The 19,756-nt window shown below is 28.3% G+C and overlaps 1 protein-coding gene across 4 annotated transcripts in view; it reads right to left on the reverse strand.

Moving 5' to 3' along the window:
- The window catches only part of LOC123262203 (protein held out wings), a 42,897-nt gene that overhangs the window by 2,340 nt on the left and 20,801 nt on the right, over window positions 1-19,756 (reverse strand). The window contains exons 2-7 of one of the 4 annotated variants that reach the window (XM_044724353.1): window positions 18,499-18,632; window positions 10,724-10,840; window positions 7,853-7,996; window positions 7,273-7,375; window positions 5,344-5,655; window positions 1,547-1,664 (exon numbers count right to left, since the gene is read on the reverse strand). In XM_044724353.1, the coding sequence (XP_044580288.1) occupies window positions 1,582-1,664; window positions 5,344-5,655; window positions 7,273-7,375; window positions 7,853-7,996; window positions 10,724-10,840; window positions 18,499-18,632 (893 nt within the window). In that variant the 3' untranslated portion in view covers window positions 1,547-1,581. Of the gene's footprint in view, window positions 1-1,546; window positions 1,665-4,617; window positions 5,205-5,343; window positions 5,656-7,272; window positions 7,376-7,852; window positions 7,997-10,723; window positions 10,841-18,498; window positions 18,633-19,756 lie in introns of those variants that run through there. The other 3 variants (XM_044724365.1, XM_044724360.1, XM_044724374.1) reach the window with 3 other exon arrangements.

Here is a 19,756-nt window from a genome sequence, read left to right on the forward strand (position 1 = left end):
TGCGTCACACCGCGTAACCATCCCTCTCAAATCTGTGTTTGATAAATTATTTGTTCTCTAATTACTCGAAAAAAATTATTCATCAAGTATTTTTATTTCATATAAATATTTATTCAAATATAATAATCATATAATTATAATAATAATAATAAAATAATAATCAATAATGGTAAAATATTATTTAATTATTTATATTATGTAGATAAATTTATATATATTTATATTTATATCTACATTTGTAGTTATATAATATATATAAAATTATATACAAATTATAATAATAATAATGGAAGGGCAATACGTGTTCCACAGGCACAAGTTGCCAAATAATAAAATAATAAAAATGATAACAAAAAATGCAAAATAATCGTCATGATCTCTGGACAAATTTATTTTAAAATCTTAAACGTAAAAGCACCAAAAATTATTATGCCTTTTTTTTCGTAAACTCACTGCCCAAAATTTCGTTTGTATTTGTGAGAATAATTTAAATTAAAAAAAAAATAATTGCTTTTGTTCATAAGGGCAGTGTTCGATCATTAAGTGGGGGAGGTGCGCACCCACACGCAAAATAATCCTCATATATTTTTTTTTAATCATTAATATGAATATAAATCTATCATATCAACAATCTCTTATTCTGCGTAATTACAAAATATTTTTTTTAAACGTACGGTGGCGTAAACAAAAGCTAATAATCGAATGACCTCTTCTCATACATCCTAATTAATTATTTTAATTTAAATAATAATAATTGTGAATTATTTATTGATAAAAATAATGCTTAGACCTAGGAGCGGGGAGTTGCGCCAAAGTACGAGAGATATTTAAAAAAAATCCTGTATTATCTGTTCTCTATTTTTTTTTTGCTTTCCCAATGTATGACAATTTATCGAGTCTCCTCAAACTCATTAAAATTAATATTTTTATTTTACCGAGGAGACTCAACGGGTTTGAGATATCGCGAGCAATAAAACAAATTATTTTATTTTAAATGTAATACTGCTGGCAAGCGACTCCCGGACGTAATCAACCATAGAGGAAGCTGTCCAAAATTTACTATTATTTATTTTTAACAATAAATAATATTAATAATAAAATTTTAGTTTTAAAAACGGACAATGACAGGTACACAAACGTAGTCCAAACTCTAAATTTAATTACGGAAGAAGAAATAATTGAAGTATTTCTCACGGGTTTTAATTATTTACTTAAAACGTGTGAAATTTCGTAGCTAAAAAAAAAAAGAAAAAAAAATATCTATTTAAAAAATAAATGTTGAAAGTAAATAATTAAGTGTGAGAATATGATTAAGTGACTAATTTAAGTTTTAAGTATTTTAAAAAATAAAAAACTATTGTATCAGTGCGAGTGAGGACTATCTCATACATTGGTTAAGCAAGTATGACAAAAATATAAATGTTTATATGTAAATATATAATATAATATATTATTATTTTAAATATATAATATATAATATAAATATCTATTGTATAAACATAGTAACATTATTATATTTTATATTATTATGCAGATAAGAACTAACCTTTCCCGCGGTAGGCGCGACTCTGTGCTCAGTATTCACGAGAGAGCGCCTGCCCTTTGATAAGGGTGCTCGCGAATTTGACCAAGGTGCCTACGCTGCTTTGCAGCGGCTGCTGCACCTGTTCCCAACATACAACATCGTCAGTAATTTTATACGCATTACATATGGCCTTTTAGTTATTATTTTCCATTGCTGAAAGGTAGAGCCGCAATCATGCACTGGATAAACTAAATTCTCAATTTATTATTCTATATTTAATAATGATAATATTATTAATAATAATAATAATAATAATAATAATCATTACTATTATCATCATTAAAATTGTTTTCTTTGTGAATAAAAATTTAGTTATTCATTAGCTTGTGGATTGTTGCAAAATGCAAGATGATTATTTACCTAATTAAATTGGTTTAATAATCTTGCACTTTACTGATTGCTAGAATACTATCACTCAAAATTTTAAAGCACTTTTAATTAACATATTAGTCTTTTTATTTTAAAATTTATCTGAAAAATTTATCTGTAATTTATTTCTTTAAGCATTGAGTGATAGAAGAAATAAAAAACAATTTATTAAGTCAACAAAATAATTAAAAAATGTATTATAAATATAAAAACCTATGTAAGTATTTAATTGTGATGTTTTTATAAAAAAAGAAAAAAAAAAAGTATCTGCTGCATATTGCGGTCTCACTTATATTTATATAAAATATGGCTAAAAAATGATACGTCTGAAGTGTCTCCTATATATTTTGATTCTCAAATAAAATCAGGTAATTCATAGTACGCAAACTTAATTTATATAAATATATATATATAATATATGTATAACCAGCCATTTACACTCATACGTAACAATAAGTAGTAAAATAAATTTTCTATTCCTGCGCTACAACTTCAGTAATATGTATGTACTACTTATTTAAACATTTATTACTGACGTTAATTTCATTTATAAAAAATAAAATTAAAATTAAATATATATAAATATCTTAAGTAATAACGGTATATTATACATAAAGATATTTTCTTCTTTACACCAAATACTAATCATTAAAAAAGAATCTGGTTTAATGAGTATCATCAATTTGTTCTTTGCCGTATAATTTTTCTAATTACTAACACTTCTAATAAAGTCTTCGGATTGTAAGCACGCGATATCTTCTTCAATGTCTAGTCTTTGAAAGACTTAATATCCATATTCATTAATATTAAATAAACACCTACAATATATGCTAGAACCATCAGTCGTAACATTAACGCGTTTTTAGTTTTCTGTTTGGTCCCTGGGTATTCTTTATTTTTTTTTTTTTTCACCTACACCTATTCACCTAAAACCCTACGTACAGCCTACCTATCACCGACCGATTTTTTTATTTATTTATTCATTTATTGCAATATTTAAAGACTCGGTCTATTCGTTTCGATAATGTTAGACGTAAGAATAAAATAATCTGTTAAATTTTAACGCAATTAAGAAGACCCACTCGCTGCACGTGAATCAAATGATTAAAAATAAAATTTAATTGTATTTTTTTCTATTATTAATAACTTTTGAATTAATATTATTAAAAAATTTTTCAAATTTAGTGTGAATTTTAATATATTAATTTCTATAATTTTTATTAAATAAAAATGTACAGCGACTGAATCTTCTTAATTTTATTAATATTAAAATTTATTTAGTTAATTTGGTGGCACTTTTGTTGATTAGAGTGAATAGTAACGTGGGTAAAATAGTAGTTTTGGTAATAAATACAATAATAAATTTAAGTTATTAGGATTATTATTCAAAAAAAAAAGGTGTAAGCAAAAACGCGGGGTCAGCGGACCAATAAAGTTAGTCTTCGTTGTTGTTGTTATTATCATTATTATAAAGTAACGTTATTAATTATTATTATTTAGTTCATGTTAGACCAAACCCGGGGAATTATTCTCACTCGAGATTCTAGTTACGTTGTAGTGTTAATTCGACGCGTCTATAAAAATAACAATAATTATTAAATTAATAAATAAAAACTTTTGAAAAATTGCTCTAAAAAGACATAAATAGTTTATAGCCATCACCGATAATTATTAAATAGTAAAAAGAAATAATTTAAATTAAAGCGCGATTGAAGTCGAAAGGCAGGATTTATTTAACACTAACATAATTAGTAACGGAAACGCGGATAAAAATTTATAATACTAATATACTTCTAATAAATATAAATATCTCTTCAATATACTTAAATTTAAAAATTTCATTTAATTATGCTTGTTATATTATTATTAAAATTAAAATTACCTAGAGCTAATTAATATCTGTCTATTAAAAATAACGAAAATGTAAATAAAAATAATAAACAATGAATGGCCTTTGATTATTGCATTGAGTAATGCACGAGAATGTGCCACATGACTGGATGCCCCGCTTGTGGATATGTGCGAGGATCCGTTAGAGAGAGTATATTTTCGTTTGGTATGTTAAAACAACGTACTTACAGTTACGATGTAAGTATGCGGACGCGTATAGTGCTTCTGTGTAGAGATTGCTAACGGGCTAACGGAATACTTTATACTATTATATCTTACTACACTTAACTTTTGTGTATTATGTATGTGTGTATGTGTACACAATATAATACAATAAACATATTATATGTATGTAGGTGTGTGTGTGTGTGTGTGTGTGTGTGTGTGTGTGTGTGTGTGTGTGTGTGTGTGTGTGTGTGTGTCAGGGTGTGTAACATGCCCTACGCCGGAAGAGCAAATATAACTATATAAATTCATCTATATATTCACAACTATTAACTACTTTTAATTCAATTTATGTTATACCGTACATATTTAAAAATTTTCTTTATTCTTAAAATAATTCTGGCTCTATTCATTTTGTTTCTTCCTATCATAATCAGTAATAGTCTAATAATAAAATAAAATAAAATAAAATAAAAATTGTACGATTGCCTAAAGTATTCTGCTGCCCTAGTACTTACATGGCAATTTAATAAACAAAACAGAATAAAATAAAATAAAAATAAAAATAAAAAATAATAAAAAACGCTTTGCTCTTTTTTCGACTAGTATTATCTACATCCTCGCAACAACATTCACGAACACCTGGGTGATGTGTGTACCGAGTGCAATAAAATTTTATTTAATATTTGATATTTAATATCCTTGCCAGTTATCGAAATAGTAAAATTAATAATTAAAAATTAATAAAAAAAATCTAGCGTCTTACTATTATACGTATCGTCAAAAAATTGACGCTCAAAAGTGAGAAAGAGAGCGAGGGTGTATTAAATCTCTAAAACAATTACGACGCGACTAGTAAATGACTGATCCAGCTATTTTTGTTCAATCCTACATACTACGCCTACGTCCTAACGTTAAGACACAATTAAATGTAATAATATCATTTAAAATTGTATCGTTATTATTTATTATTTCTTCTTTATCAACTACTTATCTCTATATGGCCCACTCGTCATAAAATCATCATCATCATTATCATGATAAACATTTCAAATATCGTATTAATAATAATAATATTAATAATAAAAATAAAGTACTAAGATCTGTCGTTGTTAATCAACAGCAAAATAAAATTAAATTTAAAAGTGAGACGAGGCCGATGGTGGATTTGCTGAGAATGATTGTCTGAGAAAAGCTGGATAAAGAGAAAGAAAAAATAATAAATAATAAAAATGAATATATAATTATAAAATAGTGCAGATAATATGTGTTTTTTTTTCTGTTTAAAATGATAACCGAGCTCGTGGCCTAGCGTCAGCGAGCGAACAACCCACCAGAATGGTCAGCGTACTCGGTGAGAAGAGGTGATGCTGCTAATGCCGCGTAGTTGGCGTAATCAGCGTAAGGTGTGTAAATTAGACCATGTGGATCACCGGCAGATAATATTGATCCTGGCGGGCCGGAACCATTTAACAGTGATGCTGCTGTTGTTGGGACGGATATTCTCGGTGATAATATTAACGGAGCACCTAGTGGTGCGTTTGGCGATCTCATTTGGGATCCTAAACCAGGAAGAAGACGCTGAGTTTCAGCAGCTGCTGCTGCAACACGTCTCCACTCTTCGTCGCACGCTGCAATGTCAAATGCTGAAATTTTAATTATTAAAATTTGTTCTCTGTATTTTTCACACAACTGGACATGATTTTTTTTTTTTTTATTCCAAATGATTTTTCTTTCAAATCAATAAACATCAAACGTCTTTCAAGTACACTGGGCATTAGTGTTTTATTTCTTTTTAAAACAACAATCAATCTAAAATTAATATTAATATTTAATATTATTAACAATTTAAATTACACATATATTAAAAAAATTTTATAAATTATACGCTTTCAATAATAATATTGATTGATTTATAGACATAAATATTTTTGATAAAATAAATTTGAACTTTCGCCAAGTGAGTGACTTTAAAATAATGTGACTTAAAAGTTCAAAAGATAATTAAATGGTTTATGAGCTTGTTTGGGTTCACGTTTCAATAAAGCTCAACACAGAATCCGTCAAGAGTCTAAAAGTCTAATGTATAATATATATAAGATTAAATTTGATTTAGAGGATAGACTTGGCAACGTAATATAAATGTACCACCGGATTGCGTGTACGAGTCAGCCAGTAAAGCACGGCAAACTATTGCTAAAAGTACTTTGCATCGAACTCACCACTACTAGGCTTGTAGAGGGCATTTTAATGAAATAGAACTTAACTTTGTATAGCTGTAGCAAAATCTGATTTCGAGTTTCGCGACCGCTTTGGCACTGTTACAATTCACCATGTTGCTGTTAATGAATCCTATTTTATTTTCATTTATATTCATCTCAATCTCTGTATTATCATCCATTATAAAACCAGATTATTTCATTATTGGCAGCATTGACAAAAATAACAATTAATTTACATCTCTATATCGATATAATTTATGAGAAAGTGATAATAATTATAATAATAACAGCAAGCAAGACAATTCATTGAACTTTAAAATGATTAAGCGATATAATATTGGATGTGGTAATATAACTGGTAACGAGAATGCACTACCGGTGATCGAGAGAATCCCTATTGTATTGTGTTCCCGGTGTAAAGATGCGCGGTCTAGCCTGTTTACTATACGTGTTATATCGATAAACACAGTGGCGAGTTATTTACCATTACATCGAGTATCAGTTTCCCATAGTGTCTAGTGTACAGTCTGTATCTTTAAACGTGTAGCTGGCTCGTTATCGTCCGTGTAATCACATTATTCGAACACGAGCTGGATAAAACACGAGCTAAGTAAATAGAGAAAGGCATGGCACTTACGGATAATAATATCCTCTTGATATGACAATCGATTTGAATAAGAAATAGGAAAATATATAGATAGGTGTGTATGTATCTGTGGATTTAAGTAGTGTCAAGCAAGCTCGTGCGTTTCTCATTGATTTAATCTTATATACTTAGTTTTATATCGTGAGACACAGATAATAATAAATATATAAATATATAGATATATATGTGTGTACATTGTCTTTCATTCGGACAACAACTGCAATGTACTGCTCACATATATATTATCGCATAGGTATGTATTTATATATAAAATAGTGGTAATGAATAACTGCGACTGATAAACATGTTATGTTGTTAGATGATGTTGCTGTTGTATTGTTGTTTATTAATGCCCAGTGACTTAAGAAAGACATCGATGCGACGCGTTGATGTACCTGCTGCTGCTGCTACTTTTGTGTTTGAGTCTCGGTAAGTCCCGTTTATTATTGCAAGCTCCATCAGTTGTCTCTTCTTTAACTCGTCTTCCCCTTCGGCCTGCTAACAATCGATATTTCCGTCAGTATCTTATTTACTAATTTATTTATTTTGATTTTTTTTTTTAGATATAATATTTACTCAGTCTTCTCACATTATGTTGCAAAATTTATCTTTGACAATTGAAAAAATTCAAATTACAATTATTACGGTTCAAGTACAGATCACATTTTTTTTTTAAATGCTCAACAAATAGATTAAAAATTTATTAAAAACTTTTTATTAGACAGTTTATATCATGTTCTAATTTAATTTATTATTCAATGTAATTTATTTTAATTATAAAACATTAATAATATATTATCGCTATTATTATAGAAATAAGAACGTGACCTCGCGTTGACTTTAACAAAGAAAAATATCTGATAATTAAAGTATCACGACAGTAGACTGTATGAAATATAAATATAATTAAATATTTTTTGAGTTCGAGATTGAGCAAATATTATAAATGTATATAAATAATCAGAACTCTCTCACCACGGGCACTAGAAGCTTTTTAACTTCCTCAACAGCACGGGCAAGTTTAAGTGTCGCACGATTTTCAGTGTCCTCGACCGTCAGCAACACGTGCAGCTCATCCGTCAAGTGTTCCCAGTTTGGCTTGCCTCGATTTTGCTCCTCCTGTTTAATTGATTCAAAATTATTATTATTTTAATTTACTATTAGTTTTAGTCTATGATAAATACAACAGTGCGACTTATACAATTGGATAAATAAACAGTGGAGAAATACATTTATCTGAAACAATACCTAATTTATAATAAAATACTATACTACTAACATAATTACAAAATCCAGCGACTTTTAACGTAATCTGATAAGCCAGCAAGGTCGTGTAGTTAAATAAAATAAATATAAATTAATCATGCATCGGCTAAGTTAAATATCAACATTAATAACACAATTATAATAGATAAAATAGCGAAATTAACAGACTGAATATTTTTTATACCAATTTAATTATTTAGAAAAAATTTTAATTAAAAAATTTCACATCTAGAATTATAAAAAATTGCAAGTGCAAATTTATTAAAAATATTTTTTTTTCTACAATTGATTTGTAATAAAAATATAAAAAAAATCGTCAGATGTCTGCTGATTTCAATATTATAAATAAATAAATAAATAATTAAATATATTTATCTGGTACTTTGCAATACATAACAATACAATTAAATTGCTGAGTGTAAATGTAATAAAGATGCATAAAATAAATGATATAACGCCCAATGATTAACAACATGAATTAGCTTTTAACTTATTACATAAAATACTTACAAGAGCTTTTACACGATTACCATAATAAGCGCAGCTTGAAAACAATCATTTAGATTTTATGCATGTATCAAATAATTTTCATTATACATATATTACGTCCATTGTTTTATAAAGTATAAGTGTAGATTGAATATTTAAAAAAAAAATGACACTAATTTAATGTTCAAATAATAAAAAGTTTAAATATGTAAAAAGTAAAAGTGTCAAAGTTTAAATATTAAAAAGCAAAAGTAATTGCAAATTCTTTCACGCATATCTCAACTAATTATTATTATACAATTATTCCGTTCTTCTTGAGAGTCCTCCTTAACAATCTTTAAGATTGCAAACGCAAAAAATAAGCAAGTATATAAATATCTGATTGACGTACGCTTAATTTTTCTTTGGACTTAAAATACATATTTTTTTTGTTTTTTCGTGCGTTCAATTCATGTATTCGCATTAAAAGTGATGCAAAACATCTGTTCCTTTAGCGAGATAGATTTGACGTTGAAAAAGAGGCAATTTGTCTGATTGACAAGACTTATTATAATGATTTGCTAAAGATCGTTGCTGCAGCGCTCATACATTACACATAGATATAAATATAAATTTATAAATGATTATTTTGTTTCATAATTAGTGAAATAATGAATTTTAAGCATAAAATTTTATGATAATAATTATTAGACTGATAAAAAAATTCTTTAACTATCTAAATTTTATTCATCACCAACGAAGCAGTTAAAATTTTTGAATTAAAATATTTAATTAAATATTATAAATTTAACGGGAACGTTACACTATTAAATTTACAATTTTTTTCCATAATTCAAGAGAATAAAATTTTTTTTAATTATTTTCTTAATTCAGGGTTTTTTTTTCAGTGCAATAATATTAATAATAATAATAAAAATAGAATGGCATAAGCTAACATGTATAAATAGTTAAAAGTTGTAAAATAATGTATAATGTAATGATAATGAGAGAATGGAAAAATACTTGAATCATGAATAGACGGTTAAAGACATCTGAGTGGTTTAAAAGCCACCCAAGTCCAGATGAGAGCATGGTACTAGACTGGACTGCCAACCATCTGAGAGTACACTTACAGTGGTGTAGTGTGGATGGTTTTAGTTATAGAGAACTGGAGAATCCATAGAAGGATTACTCGACAGGCAGTATAGAAAAAAAATAAAATAAAAGTACTGAAAGTCAGTGACCACTTGAGTTTGTTCCTTCTACTCGAGAGATAATCTTTTCTTCTCTGCTCTTTTCTTCTCTCAGCTTGTATCTTATACATTAAATTACATTGCTATACGGCGGATAAGAGTCAAGACTCAGGAGTCAAGACTTAAGACAGTGGAGTAGTTTCAAGTAACGTAATGTGAGGCTTTGCTCTCCTTAACAGGCAACATTTTCCTACGACAGGTATGATGAGATTTTATACGGAATATTTGCTGTGTCTTAGGAATACCGACAATAAAGTTGTATCGGTGTGTCTGTCCATGCGATGAGTGCAAGTATTAGAGCTAAGTATCTTGTCCGTATGTAGCAAAATCAGCAAATCGAGTAAGTTAGCAGCTTTTGAGTGTTAATCTTTAATGTATACTCAGAAAAGCGGCATAAAACCCGAGCGGGCTCTTGGACTCATACATGCGGGTTAAATATACATTTATTTATCTTTTTTGCTTAGCTGTGTCTATTTATTTTATTTAGTGTGTAGGTATATGCAGCGGTAGTTATAGAGTTGCATCAAGTTGTCGAGTGTTTAGGCCTCGATTCCACGAGCATTAACCGAATATGGTCTTAACTTGAGATTGCGACACTAAAATCATTATAGATTTAAACTCCATTTATCTCTGACTGAGCCTTACCTCGGCAATACGGCTGCATCTAAAATAGTCTCACGGTGTTTTATTACAAGTTACTTTTATGCCCTACCGCTTAATTACGATGTCAAGATATTTTATTATTTATATTTATAATGTTATAACTTATAATAATAAAGATATTTCGCTTTTTTCATAAGATACTTAGATTATGTACTGAATAATAAATAGTGGGCGTGGTAAATAAACATTTATTTACCTTTTTCTTATCCCTCATGGAACCTTTTCCTCTGACCATTATTTTACATCCTGTCTCCTGCTCCAGCTGTTTGGCTGTCATACCACGTGGGCCCAGAATCCTTCCAACGAAATTGAACTGTAAAAAAATATAATTTATTGTTTTTTTTTTTTTTATAAATTACCACTCGGAAGGAGAGTGACTTGAGTGAGTGGGTGGTAAGTGATAAGATTAGATTCCGTCTGACCAATGGACAGATTTTTTAAATTTAGATTTCTTTAGATCAGATTAAATTTACCGTCTAATGGCGTCAAATCGGTGATAAAAATCATCACTTTAAATTCTAGTTTTTTTTAGATGACATAATTCATCTTTTGAGGAAAAAATTCAATTAACTAATACACAAGGATGCATTTTTATTTTTTATTAATTATTAATAACAATTATGATCGAATTCAAAATATTATTTGAAATTTAAATAAAAATTCTCTGATTTTTCTATAAGATTTTTTTGGAGCATCAAAATTTTTGTTTTCAAATATTAAAATTAATTTTATTTAACAAAAAATATATTTCCAAAAACTAAAAAGAATAAATTATTTTATTAATTAATTATTTACATAAAAATTTGATTGACGACAAATCAAGATGTGTTATTTAAAAAAAAAATTCAATCTAATTCAAGATAAAATTAAAAACTGTCAATCTTAAATTTGACAAATAATAATAAAAAATCTCTGATTTTTCCATGAGATTTTTTTCATTGCATCAGATTCTTGACAATTCCTAACAGTTCTAACAATTTTTGACTACTTTGCTTGAGATAAAATTTATCGGGCCAAGAGAGAGACAATTTTCGATAAACATCTAGATTTTAGATTTAAAGTTATTTTTAATTTAATTAAAATAAAGCAATGCGAGGGAGTTATGCATGATATTAAATCGGATTGATATTTATACAGCGTACACTTGACACAGAGAGTGAAGAAAAGGCTTTTTAACCGAGAACTATGCACTGAGGACATTTATGGACGACATAAAAGGCTAGGTATATAGTTCCGGACAAACGAGTGGGTGTGTCGTCGGATTTAACGGTGTTTCAATACAACATATGAACATATGAGAAGAAGATTTTTAAATATTTTTCTATGTATAAGTAATAAGTAATATAAGGAGAAAGGAGGTGAGGATATTTGTAGTAGGTATGTATAATAACCATTTCCCTTTTTGTCTCTTGTTAAATATTTTGCGCGACAAATGTACACGTTCGATTCCCACACGAAGCCGGACACGGGCCGATGCGTAGGAAGATACGTAACTGCGTCCCATTCAGGATGTGAAGTAAGGCTCGCCGACTCGCGAGGCCAGCTTTGAAAGAAGGAGCGCCCGTCGTCATTATAATAGGTGCCGCCGCTCTGTTGCTTGTGAGGAGAAATCGCGCGACCACGAGCAGCCAGCTTATAAATCAAATCAACTCTGTATATGCATACTACGACTGCATGCACTAAACCGACATTCTTATCGCCTTCTTCACAATCATTCAATGCATTACTCTCAGTGCGTGTGTGACAGTATAGATTGACCGTAACGTAATCCTTTAATAACTCATTTTTTACTCCTTACCTCACTTTGCTTTGCTTTACATTATCATTTACTATTTATTTACTTTTTTTATGGAAATTAATTTTATTGTACCGTAAGTCGCCGAGCAATTATACAATCATTAATAATAAATTTCATCTCGCCGTGTCCAATCACTCTCAATGGCGGTCGCTCATATCTTTTAATAGATCATTTGTCACTTGCCGTTTTTATTAACTTCTCACAGCTAAAGGACTTGCTGGATTATGTTTATTGTTTTTTTATGACCTTCTATAAAAGTGAATCAACTGTTGAGGTACTGAATTATGTAATGAAGGTTCAATTGAATAGTAATTAGTCGAGACGTATGTGTTTCTGTCGGTATTTTATTAAATTAGAATTTTTTAGTCTTTAAATTATCAAAAAAAAAAAAACTGTTAAGAAAAATTTAAGGGCTAAAGGAGAAACTATGAGTTATAAAAATTACAAAAATTTACTACCTAACCCTCGGAGATCTTGTTATCTAAATGTGAAATTTACAACGACTTAGTTAAATACTTTAGTAATTGTTTAGTTTTATGGTCTATAGTACTTCAACCTCTATAAAAATGAGAGAATTTTTTTAACAATTAAAAATTTTTTTTCTTAAAATTAATTAAAAAAAAAACAATTTTTGGAAAATGATCAAAAAATCAGAAAATTAGTAATTTTAAACTTTAAGATGATAAATTTGAAAAATATTATTAAATTTTAAATGTTTATATTTTATAGGATAATGTACTACCAGGCTTATGCACAGATGCCTACACAGTAGAAAATTTTGCGTCATTGCATCAAAAAACTTAGTGTTAAAAATTTTTTTGTTAAATTTAAATTTAATATTTATTATTCTGTTAAATTAACACAAAAAAGTGTTAAATATTTAACACAAAAATTTTTAAAACTACACGGAAAAAAAAATTTCGTTCTGGTAACGTAACTGTAGAGTTACCACAACTATACACAGTTTACTGTTCGTTGTAGAGTTACAGTAACAAAATGTTATTTAGTTCTGATAACTCAATGTTGTTGAGCTCTCAGAGCTCTACGGGATTGTTCTCAGAGCCAAACGGTATAGTTGAGAGCGCTCTACGTTGCGCAGTAGTAGAGTGCGCTAACATATTTCATAATCTTCTAAAATGCCAAACATAATTATTTTGTTACTAATCTATATTATTAAAAATATATAAGGACAATTAAGTTCCCAATTTATTTATTTAAGGAAATAGGTTTTTTTTTGTCAAATTGAATTTCGTTAGAACAGTTTTGTATTTATGGTTTTTCAAGGTTCATTTGCAGTGACTATTAATTTAATTTATTAGTTGAATATATTGTGATAAGTGATAAGTTATCGGAATACATTAAAAAGACCCAATTTAACACAAAATAAAATTTGTTTTCGTTTATTTATCTTTTCTCGTGCATATACGCTAGTGATTTTATGTTCAATATTTATTAATATAATTAAGAAAATAAGATAATTTTGTGACGACCATATTTTTATTTTACAAATAATTTTTATTTGTATTATAAGTTCTATTATTATTTTATTTCTATTATAATACTATTCTTATTTGTCATATACAATTATTGTTGGCAATATAAATTCATTCTGCTGCATGTATTTATTAAATTATCAATGCTAAATCGTAAAAAAAAAATATTAAGCAGACTTCCAAAAATTTGTTATAGTCTCAGAACGATCCTGTAGAGTTCAACGATGTAGAGTTGCAGGAATACGTTAACCTACTGGAACTTTTTACAACTAACTAACTACTATAGAGTTCCTATAGCAAAATTTTTTTCTCCGTGTAAGTTTTTTAACGCAAAATTTTTTACTGAGGTATATATGTATATTTATGTATCTATATATGTTATAAGCTGATAATAAATAAATAAATAAACTATAAATTTAAACTTGTTGTTAACTTTACATAAAAGTTTCAAAATTTTCAATTTGACTCTAAAACGAATCGCATTGGACAAAAACTTGACGTCAGAATTGAAAATATCGACTCTAAAAAAAAATTAATTCTACCGTTGTATAAAATATATTTTTTATCTTCTTAGTATTCACGCATGAGTTACATATTTATGGTTGTAAAAAAAGTACATCGGAAAGATTCGCAATCGTGACATCCGGTGTAAGATATACATATACTGCCCTTTAGTAATTGCTAATGTACAATTAAGTTAGTGACTGAGGGTTTGAGTTTCTATATATAAATTTTTGCTTTATTTTTCTTCAGCAGGCAATAAAAATATATAAATACTGTATGTGCGGTAAATATATGAATACGGTAATAATATTAATATTAACAGGAATAATGCCTGCATATTTACACGCTGTAACGCAATAAGTTGTAATGGAAGCTAAAAACTTACTCTGGTGTAGTAAGTGTACACATATAGGGCCGCATAAGTTATTTTAGTTTTAACGCCCGGTGTAAAACTGTTTTTGCAAAACAATTGCGTTTACTATTTGAAATACTTGTAAGTCGTTCAGGCTCAGCCGTTTCTCAATCATTTGAGTTAACATAAAGAGAATTCCTCAACAACGAGTCTCTGTCGTAAAAGTTTTCGATCTTACACAGTACGTGCCGATTACTTTCTAAGTGGTTATATGTTATATGTTATGTAGGATTTAATACCGACACGACATACATACGCGATATATCTATCTTATATCTCATATCTATTATCCGTTGTTTTATACATACATATTTATTATGTATTATGTATATGTACACGTGCTCGACTAATATATATTTAATTGGTACACATGGGTATGCAGCATGAACATTTTAGCGTACGTGTGCATGAAAAGGATTAAATATAGAACTCTGTAACAATAACCAGCAGCATTTGAGAGTATGAAGTGTCTAGAGGTCTTGAGGAAGCATTCTGGGAAATAGAAAGATGAATAGCATTTAAAAACGTTTAATATATCTCATTATCAAAATATCTTTCTACCATCTGGATTTACATTTACATGCACACCAGACATTTAGAATAATAAACTCAAATTATTTTAATAATTCTGGGGAATAAATCCGTTATTCTATAATTATAAAATAATAAAAAATTTATGCATGAGTAAATGTATAAATATGTAGGTAGAGATGTTGATTTTTAATATAAAATAATAAAATTTATTTATAAAACTAATAACCATTTTAACAACTGCATCTGCAATAAACGTAAAGTCACCGTGTTGAGAAAGAAAGGGAAACCCGATCATGTGGAATCCAGCGGAGCTTTTTTTAGATTAGTTCCACACTATACAAAAATAAAACTCGTGAGCTTCTTTAATTTATTTCACTGTTTATTTAAGAATTTTAAAATAAAAATAATAAATAATTTTAACGTTAAATTAAGTCAATTTAACTACTAAGAATTTTTATTTTTCTTTTTGCGTGAATTTTTTTTTTTATTATGCTCGAGTTTAAGAAATAAATAAAAAAATTTGAATTATGTGTATCTGCAGGGATTTGGTCAATTAAACATCACGAATGGCTGACACTAGACGGTATTATTTGTGATCTGTGTATTTTCGAGATACAATTGTGTTAAGAAACACGAGACGCATCACATGTTTTTATCTTAACGTGATCGTCGCGGCCTCAATCTGACTATTTATGAACAATAGATGAGGTGCGCCACCGACCGAGCATTAACCCAAGAAATTAATGGACCGCGTAGACTTTACTAGATATAGTATCGCCCGAAATGTTTCAGTTCCTTTTAATTCAACTATATTGCCTAAGTAAAATAAATAAAATTCATTTACCGGGAAAAAATCTTAAATCTGAACAACGGGGGACTTTGTTTTTATTTAGAACAGTAATCTTTTTATTTAATTTTATTTCTTCTTGCGCTGTAATGACTTTTGGGTAAAAATACCCTTTGATCAATCTAATAATTACGTGTATATCATTTGAAACTTCATGTTTTCTACCATCAATCAATGGGTTATTTATCTCTCGAACACGATTAAGAGTAAGAGAAATTATCCACGTCAGGAAATCCTTACTGTATATTAATTAAAACGGTATAAATAAATGTACTTATTATATTATAAAACGCGTGATATTAATGATTGATTAACAATAAATTGCTGTTATTAACGTGTAAAACACGATATTAATGTTGAGTAAAAATTAACTTGATTTAAGAGGAAAAATCTTGAACCAATAAATAATTTTTAAAAAATTAATTGTTTTTAATTAAGAAAAAAAATTATTTAATCGAGTAAAATTAAGAAAAATTTATTCCCAAGAGTTTTTTAAAACAAAGAAATCCTTTAAAATTATTTTATATCCTAAATTTTTTAATCAATTAATTATACTTATCAAAAAATTAACTTGAGTAAAAAAAAAAAGATAAACTTTTTAATACTATTTTCTTGGTTTAAGATTTTCTTATACTTGAATCAAAAAAATTTTTTCAATTAGTGTAGACATTGTACTTCAAAAAAGTAGTTAACTTAATTCAAGCAAAAAAATTCAAAATAATTTTTCTGGCGCCAAGAATTTTACTCTTGAATTGAATTAATTTTTTTTCTAGAGTAACTTGTAATAAACATAATATAAATAAACAAATGGCCTGAATGCGAATAATGTGTAGGTGGGGAAAATATAATTCAGAGTCGGGGCTTACGAGCAATAATACACACAACACAAGTATATCGTATACATGGTTTAGATCTGAGGACAATAATAAAACAACAACCAGTGTGTTGTTCTATCTTGAGGAAACTAAACGAGGTCGCAATAATAATTGTAAGACGAAATTTAAGACAAACGTAAATATATAACGTATAATAACAACATATTAAAGTGTATCGGTGACTGATGTGTGTATATATGTGTTCACGACGTCCAGTAGTGTGTCCAAACATTAACATCCTGCTGATGGTAAAATCCGAGAAAGACAGGCGGGATAAGTAAAGAGCGAGAGATGAAAAGTCTACGGCCTCGTTATAATAACTCGATGCAGAATATACTACAGGATATATGTCTATATATACATGTGTTATATGTGTGATTATATGTGCGTAGGGATGTGAGGCAGTACGTGTTGTACGGCAGTTCTCGGGTCTATTCTTGGCACAAGACTAAAATAAACGCCTGGCTGTACACACATTTCTCTTGGATGCTGTACTGCTGTGCTACTGGCTCTCCTTTTCGTTTGCTCTCATCCCCCTAGTGCTGAAGCCTGCCACGCACCTTTAAGAACCTCAAAACCTCGATCCTTATTATTTATTACTTTTTACTCCAACTTTATGTCCCTTTTATTTATTTTTGAACTCCTGTTTTCTATAAATCATATTCTATTTCAAAATTTCTGTGTTAATATTAAAATAGCCGACTCATAAATAAATCCAATAAGTTTTTTTGTTTGAATTTAATGCAGAGGAAAATTTTCGGATGAAAATGGTCAGAAAAATTTAATATCTTCGCAAGAAATCAATAATCAATATTAAAATTTATTTTATCCTGAAATAAAATCAATAAAAAATTTAACATCTTTAAATTTCCTACCGCAAAATTTAATATAATTTTTTGCACCTCCAATAAATAGTCTACTTAAAATTTTGATTTAAAAACTGTAAAAAAAATGAAGCTGCATTTACTAGCGATTGTAAAAAGTATCAAGGATAAAAATAAATTTATTGTGATATAAAAAAGTAACAAAATTATTTGTTTTATAAAATGATCATTGAGGCGTATCAGCCCAGGATTATTATCGAAGCGATTACTGGCGGCTTCAATGCGCTACATGCTGAACATTCAGTACAGTATAGAAGGCAGACAAGTATCCATCCAATCATCTACACTTTTTTTTGTAATTTATTTCATCTTACATCAATTACAGTGTACTGTTGCTGCTAACTCTTGATAATTTTTTTCTTTGGATATTATTGGAACCTACATTTCGCCTCCATTAATTTATTTCATTATACGCGTGAGTCAAGCTGCTGGAAAAAATCTTAGGGAACCAATTGATTCAAATTGAGACGGCCTTATCGATTATTACTCTCAGTGTTAAGCTTGTATATAATTATAATTATTAATTTATTAATGGATAGTAAATTAAAAATTTTTTATTTCAATAATAACTTTCGGTAAAGTACTAAAATTATTATTCATAATAAATAAATTATAAATACTTACATCTGGATGCTCTTTTACTGGTACATAAACTTTTTCTGTAAGTGTTATAATTTCGCCTTCTGGCTCTGGTAATGTCAGTGGCTCTTTCTTGACACCACTTATTTGAAATAAACTTGCTCGTACTTTTGCAATTTCTGTAAGCAAAAATAATATCATAGATTATTTCACTAATTAATTGCAAAATATATTATAATTACAGATACAACTATTCAGCAAAAAAAATAATAAGTAATTATAATTTATATATCAACAGCTTAATTAATTAAAGATACTGTATCCAACGATCTTGAGTCGCATGTCAATTAATCTAAAATATATTTATAGTTTATAAATGTATTAGTTATCTCAACCAGTTGCAATAACAGCTAATATGTAACTGCTTTCATTCCCAATGAATAAATGCCTGCGTGATTAATTACTTATTCCGAGTTTCGATTCAAGAGCAAGGAGAAAATTTAAAAAGTGTTTATATTTTTCCATGTCTTTTAGTCCTTTTCACGCTCGAACTCCAACTCGATGTGTATGTATACTCGACCAAGATAAATATGAGTAAAGCATGTCCTTGACACAATGCTTCATGCATTTTTGCAGGTGCAACAAGGTGTTACGTGTTTAGATTTATGACGATTACCTCATTGCAGAATTTTAAAAACCATTTTTTTATGTTTACTATAAATACATATGTTAATTGAATTTAGAAAAAAAATATGTTAACTCGGCTGTTATCCAGATCACTGGAATATCTTCAGTATTTGTTATTTCATTATTTTATCGGTTAATTAAATTTTTTAAAATTCAATTCATAATTTACATTCTGCAAATACATGATTATCTTTTGATGTTACGTGATCTGTTTTATGAAAAATAATATTTATTTTCGAAAATACGATATCATTTTTTCAATATCAGAAAAAGTTGTAAATTGATGTTGAAAATCCTATAATTCTTAAGAAAGCAATAAAATATTCTAAGAAGAAATCACGAAACAAAAAAATAATGTTATATAGCTGAAATAAATACAATTGAAGAATCCTGAAGTAGAAACGAAAGCGTCAAAATTATTCAATAGAAAACTATTGTGATTCACTTTGGAAAACAGTGAAATGAAGTGGGAAGTGCTGCAATACAATAGAAAACTACAATATTGTGAGAAGACGTATAAGAATAATACAAGAATACAAAAGAAAATAATTGAATTAAAGTATAAAACGTTAAAACAGCTAGAAGAAAATAAAATATATCGGAAAATACTATAGAA

Source organism: Cotesia glomerata, linkage group LG1 (assembly GCF_020080835.1).
Source record: "Cotesia glomerata isolate CgM1 linkage group LG1, MPM_Cglom_v2.3, whole genome shotgun sequence".
Lineage (NCBI taxonomy): Eukaryota > Metazoa > Arthropoda > Insecta > Hymenoptera > Braconidae > Cotesia > Cotesia glomerata.